General features: G+C 59.7%; 1 protein-coding gene across 1 annotated transcript; it reads left to right on the top strand.

Moving 5' to 3' along the window:
* The first annotated feature begins 2,297 nt into the window (after positions 1-2,297).
* CD27 (CD27 molecule) lies at positions 2,298-5,143 on the top strand. Its single transcript, XM_038768007.1, has 6 exons — positions 2,298-2,498; positions 2,879-3,010; positions 3,605-3,778; positions 4,101-4,190; positions 4,404-4,529; positions 4,767-5,143. Exons 1-6 carry the CDS (start codon positions 2,357-2,359, stop codon positions 4,910-4,912), a joined length of 810 nt encoding a protein of 269 aa, XP_038623935.1. The 5' UTR covers positions 2,298-2,356; the 3' UTR covers positions 4,913-5,143.
* The last annotated feature ends 1,383 nt before the right edge of the window (positions 5,144-6,526 follow it).

Genomic DNA, 6,526 nt, shown 5'->3' with positions numbered 1-6,526 from the left:
TCTGAAGGAGAGAAGCTGGCGGGGGCCGGGGGAGCGGATACCAGACCCTCCCAGAGGGTTCCCCTCTTTCCCCTTCCCACCCCCCGATCCTGACGCCCCCAGCCTCGTCCGTCCTGAGTCTCCCCAACTCACCTGAGCACGCTCTCCGTGGCCAGCAGCAGGAGTAGAAGCCTGGTGGGGATGGAGGATCCTGGCCCTGCCCATCCCCTGCCCCCAGGTTTGGAGGAGGGGAGGGGGGCTGACGGGGTGAGGACCCTGGCCCGCCTGAACTGGGGGCGTCGTGTTCTCCAGGAGCCCCAGCGGCTGATTGATTGGTTGGCCTCCAAGGGCGACCTGTGGGGGTTTGACTCGCAGTGACCTCCAAAGGTCACTGCCATCCTCCTGGGAGGGTGTCACCCAGGCCCCCCATTGCCAGCCTCCCGGCGCCCCCACTCCCAGCCCCCAGCCTGCCCTCCCACCGACCCCTCACTCCCAGCCTGGCTGTTTCTCACCCTGCCTGGCCCCAAGTCCCGATCCCCCGCCCCTGCTGTTCTCACTCTGACTCACTGCTCTCCTCCGGGCCCCCGAGCCAGGGGGGACAGCCCCCGGGGACTGCTGCAAGGATCCAGCCCCTTCCCTCGAGCTCACTGCTGAGCCCCTTACCCAGCCCCCCGCCCCTCCCATTCCCTGAGGAGCACCCCTTCTCCAAACTCCAAACATGTGTCCTCCCAGGAGCCTGCCCTGCCCCGCTTCCCCAGAGCCTGGAGAGCCTTAGGGGGACAGGTGGGTGGACAGAGGGAGAGCCCATCTGACCTCTTCTTTGGCAGGGCGGGGGGAGACTCAGGGCTGGGGAGGGAAGACCCCTCCTCTCCCTACCCGGACTTATCAGCACCATTTCTCGGTGTCCCCAGCAGACCCCGGCTCTGAGCAGGACCGGCAGACCTCCCCTGGGAGCAGGGAAATAATAATATTAATTATGGCATTTGTTAAGTGCTTACTATGTGCCAAGCACGTACTAGGGTGGGTACAAGCAAATTGGGTTGGACACAGTCCCTATCCCAAATGAGGCTCACAGTCTTACTCCCCATTTTATGGATGAGGTAACTGAGGCCCAGAGAAGTGAAATGACTTGCCCAATGTCACACAGCATACAAGTGGCAGAGCCAAGATAAGAATTTTTAAAACTCGGGGAAACTGAGGCTGGAGGGGCCGCGGTGGGATCAGGGTGAGGGGGGGACCCCCGCAGGGGGAAGCAGACAGACGGACTACGAGAGGGAAGGGAAAGCAAGCAGGGTGGGGGCGGCTGTTACCTGCCATCAGAGCGGAGACCACGTCTGTGGAGGGTGGGGGGCGGTGGGGATGTGGCGGGTGGGAATCCGGAGAGAAATGGAAAAAATGTCGTCACGGGGAGCTGGTGACGACTCTGACAGAGCCAGGTGGGTGCAAAGTGAGAGCTCTTCACCTCCACAGCCCCGTCACCCCGGGAGTCTCCAGTGCAGGAAGCCCCCCAGTCCTGACAATCCTGTTCTGCCTCCCACCAACCCCCTCCAGGCTGGGAAAGGATGGGGCGGGGGGAGAGGGGAGGGTGACCTTTGACCCCTAGATCTTGGAGTCACTGGAAACGAAGAAGGGACTGATGGTTGGGGGGGCTCCCCTCGTGGCCCCCCTTCGGAAGTGAGAAATGACGGGAGGGGAGAGGCAGGAAAGACTGCAGCGGAGGAGGGTAGGGGAGGTGATAGCAAGTGACATTTAAGTTGGGACTGTATTCAGTCAGTCACTCGTATTTACTGAGTGCTTACTGTCTGCAGAGCAGTGTGCTAAGCGCTTGGGGGAGTACAGTATTGGGGGGTGGGGAGATAAAGAGGGTCTGGGCAGGAAACGCTGCCCGAAAAGCACCGCCTCCCCAAGGCCCCTTCCCATTTCCATGTGAGGCAGAAGTCAGAGAGAGAATCTAGCTGGGGCAGGGGGCTGAGTGGGAGCCTGGTGGTGGTTTGTGTGTGTGTGTGTTTGTATGCACACGTGTGCATGTACATGTTTCTGTGTTTGCGTGTATGTGCACTTGTGTGTGTGTGTTTGCCCTGGTGGTGGGCAGAGATGGGGGGCTGGGCATACAACGGGCACCACAATTTTAGTTCAGGAAGGGGGGAGAGGAAGCGGCGGGGGAGGGAAAGGATCGGGGGCTGCGCCAGGCGGGGGGCGGGCAGATGAGTCACACAGCAACCCAGCCCTACCAACGACAGTGGCAGCTGGGTGGGGCGGGCGGGACCCTCGGTGCGGCCCACACAGGAACAGGGACCACGCGCCTGACCGACAGCAGGGCCGCGGGGCAGCGGGACCGTGGGGCAGCGAGGCCACAACCGAGTGGGCAGTGGGTGCCATGGTCCAAGCGGTGCCCCTCTGGCTGGGTGCGCTGAGGTGGTTCTGGGCCTGGGGGGCCCTGGGGGCCCTGGGCGCCGGCTGTCCGGAGGGTCAGTACCTGGTCGGAGCAGGGACACGGTGCTGCCTGCTGTGTGATGCAGGTGAGACGCGGGTGGTGGGGGGGTGGGAGGGACGCATGCACAGATCTGAGACACCCAGAGATGGCAATGCAAAGAGAGAGACAGAGAGACAGAGAGAGAGACCACCCCCTCACCCCCAAGCAGGGAGACTGGCGCCAGGGCAGGAGAAGGTCCGAGGATGGAACAGAGACAGGGGAGTGAGAGATCAAGGGAAGACAGAGACCGGAAGGGAAGGGGGACTGAGTTTGCAGGGGAGGTAGAGGCGGGAAGGACTGAGACCTGGGGGGGGGTGGGGGGACTGAACCTGGGACGGGGGCCGGAAACCCGGGGGTGCAGACCAGTTAAAACGGGATGGATTGGGATGTGCACCGTGGGATTCTGAACTCCTGTTCTTCCCCCAGGCAGGTACCTGGAGGAAGACTGTGGAGAAGGGGGGCTGAAACCTCGCTGTTCCCCCTGCTCCTCCGGCTTCTCCTTCACCCCCAAACCTAACTCCCAGCGCCAGTGTGAGAGCTGCCAAATCTGCAGGCACGGTGAGACCCACCAAGGAGGTTGGCGGCCTGAAGGCATGGGGCAGGGGGGCAGAAGGCACGGGGCCACGATTGCCTGAAGGTATCCAGGCAGGGGGGTACCAGGCAGGGGAGCCCGGGAGGTAGCACTCAAGTCTGCAGAGGACACTGATTTGGAGAAGGCCCATTTTTTTTATGGTATCTGTTAAATGCTTACTATGTGCTAGGCACCGTACTAAGCCGCTAATCAGGTTGGACACAGCCCACGTCTCATATTGGGCTCACAGTCTTACTCCCCATTTTACGGATGAGGTAACAGAGGCACAGAAAAGTGAAGTGACTTACCCAAGGTCATGCAGCAGAAAATTGGTGGAGCCGGGATAAGAACCTAGCTCCTTCTGAGTCCAGGGCCCAGGGCTCTTTGTGTTAGGCCACGTTGCTTTCCCATTGCTGCAGATAGGAACCAAAGAGAGTATCAGTTTGGGTGGGCAGCGGGTGAATACAGGGGAGGCCCCCCTTCCTTCTCACCCCCCACCTTTCTCACCTCCTCCCCTTCTCCTCTTTCTCCCCCGGCCCCTCTCCCTTCGCCTTCCCCCTCGCCCGGTCCCACCCTCGCAGGCTTCCTCCAAAAATGCAATGTGACCTCGAACGCCAAGTGCGGTTGCCAGCCCGGACTGCGGTGCCAGGACCAGGACTGTACCTACTGTGTCCCCCAGCTACAGGGCCCCCAAGCTCGCCCCACCTCCAGGCACCGACTGGTCTCGACGGGCAGTGGTCAACCCCGTTCCCCAGGTGGGCCCCTGCCCTCACCTGCCCAAAGCCACAAGGGGCCCGGGAACCGGGGGAGCTTCTTGCCTCCACAGTCAGCAATCACAGATCTCCTGGGCAGAGGATGGCAGGGAGAAGAGAGGAGTGAGGGTTGGGGGCAGGGGCAAATGACTTTCCCACACCCACCCTCTGCCACCCTGCTCACCCTGCCTCCCAGTTGTCTACATGTCAGAGGGTCACAGCCTGCCCCCTCACCCGGCCCTGACCAGGGGAAGCCCACCAGCAGGGCTAACCTGGTCGCACCTGTCTCCCTCTCCCCACCCACATCTCTCCTTCTTGCTTGCAGTAGCCACGGCCATCAGCGCCAGGAGCAATCTGCCAGCTTCGGCCGGCAGCTGGACGGCAACCACTCTTGGGGTCACCACCTCCCACCCACGTGAGTCCTCAGATCTTCATCTGAACCTGGGCTCCCCCGTCCCGCTCCCCCAGGGTCTCACCCGATCCTCTCCCCTGGGGTCCCACCCGTCCAGCTCCACCAGGACTCCCCCCATCCCTGACCCACGGGGGTCCCACCCATCCCACTCTGCGACACCCCCATGGATACATCCTATTACCACTGACCTCAGTCCGTCCCACCGCATCATTCCAGGAGTTTGGTTCCCGCCCAGCTCTGCCTTCATCCGGATGTTGGCGGTCTTCTCTAGCCTGCTCGTCGCCCTGGTCCTCATAGTGTGCTGGCTGCTCTGTGAGGGACGGAGGCTGAGTGGAAAACCAGGTACCATTGCGGCCGTGACCCCGGGTGCCAGCTGTGGGGGTGATGGAGATGGTGACCCCTAGATCCACCTGTGTGTGTGGGGGGACGGGGCTAATGTCCCCAGGGTCCAGTTATGGGTGTGATGAGGCTGGTGACCCTGGGGCCCAGTTGTGGGGGAAATGGGATCGGTGCTCCTCGTTCCCGGCTGAGGCCCCCAGCCCTTCCTGCTCGCCCTCACCAGCTGCCTCTCCCCTGCAGATCCCCGCGTCGAGGGCTTGGCGGCCAAGCCCCGGCCAAGCTCCGGTGAGGAGCCGTGCCCTTGCAGGAGCCCACAGGAGGAGGAGGGCAGCACCCTGCCCATCCAGGAAGACTGCCACAAGCCGGACTTGGCCTCCTACCCCTGAGACGGTCGCAGGGAGGGCAGACTAGAGATCCAGGGCTGGGGAGGGGGCCGGGTCGGACCCCGGGACCCCTCGTCCGTCTGTGAAGTCCCCACCACCAAGGGAGGAAGGAAATGATGAAAGTAGGGGTGAGAGAGGGGGAGCAGGGGCCAGGGGCATGACACCCCTCCTCCAGGCTGTCCTCTCTGCTCCTGGAGACTGGTGGGGCCTGGCACCCCCCCCAAACATCTAATAAAATGCAAAAACTTGACCAGCAGCCTGGTCCCGTCTGTGGGTCTGTTGTCGGCGACTCTGGAACTTGAGCCTCTCCCCGAGACTGGTGAATGATGATGACGGTATTTGTTAAGCGCTTTACTATGTGTCAAGCACTGTTCTAGGCTCTGGGGTAGGTACAAGCTAATCAGGGACACAGTCCCTGTCCCACATGGGCTCTAAGTCTTAATCCCCATTTGACAGATGAGGTAACTGAGGCACAGAGAAATGAAGTGACTTGCCCAAGGTCACAGAGCAGACAAGTGGTGGAATCAGCATAAGAACTCAGGTCTCTATCCACTAGGCCTTGCTAAGCAGCGTGGTTTAGTGGCGAGAGCATGGGCTTCGGAGTTGGAGAACATGGGTTCTAATCCTGGCTCTGCCACTTAATAATAATAATAATGGAATTTATTAAGCGCTTACTATGTGCAAAGCACTATTCTAAGCACTGGGGAGGTTACACAGTGATCAGGTTGTCCCACAGGGCGCTCACCGTCTTCATCCCCATTTTACAGATGAGGGAACTGAGGCTTAGAGAAGTGAAGTGACTTGCCCAGTCACACAGCTGACAAGTGGCAGAGGCAGGATTTGCACCTATGACCTCTGACTCCAAAGCCCGTGCTCTTTCCACTGAGCCACACTGCTTCTCATGCTGCTCTTCACTTGTCTGCTGTGTGACCTTGGGCAAGCCACTTAACTTCCCTGGGCCTCAGTGACCCCATCTGTAAAATGGGGATTGACAGTGAGCCCCAAGGGGGACAACCTGAATACCTTGAACAATAATAATAATAATGACATTTATTAAGCGCTTACTATGTGCAAAGCACTGTTCTAAGCGCTGGGGAGGTTACACGGTGATCAGGTTGTCCCACGGGGGGGCTCACAGTCTTCATCCCCATTTTACAGATGAGGTAACTGAGGCCCAGAGAAGTTAAGTGACTTGCCCAAAGTCACACAGCTGACAACTGGCAGAGCCGGGGTTTGAACCCATGACCTCTGACTCCAAAGCCCATGCTCTTTCCATTGAGCCACGCTGCTTCTCTGCATCTGCATCTCTTCTCTTGTATGTACCCCAGCACTTAGAATGCTGTTTGGCACATAAGTGCTTAACAATTACCATCATTATTATTATTATTATTATTATTGTTCTCTGTGCCTCAGTTCCCTCAACTGTAAAATGGGAATAAAGACTGTGAGCCCCACGTGGGACAACCTGATGACCTTGTATCTACCCCAGCGCTTAGAACAGTGCTTGGCACGGAGTAAGCGCTTACCAAATACCATAACTTATTGTTTTGGGGTTTTATTTTTAAGCAGCCTCGTGCTGCCCCACGGGTTCACCCGGGCCTGCCCCCCACTCTCCGG

The sequence above is a fragment of the Tachyglossus aculeatus genome, chromosome 27 (assembly GCF_015852505.1).
Source record: "Tachyglossus aculeatus isolate mTacAcu1 chromosome 27, mTacAcu1.pri, whole genome shotgun sequence".
In the NCBI taxonomy this organism is placed as follows: Eukaryota; Metazoa; Chordata; class Mammalia; order Monotremata; family Tachyglossidae; genus Tachyglossus; species Tachyglossus aculeatus.
The sequence above is the reverse complement of the archived record's forward strand: the minus strand, read 5'-3'. Positions and strand labels throughout refer to the sequence as shown.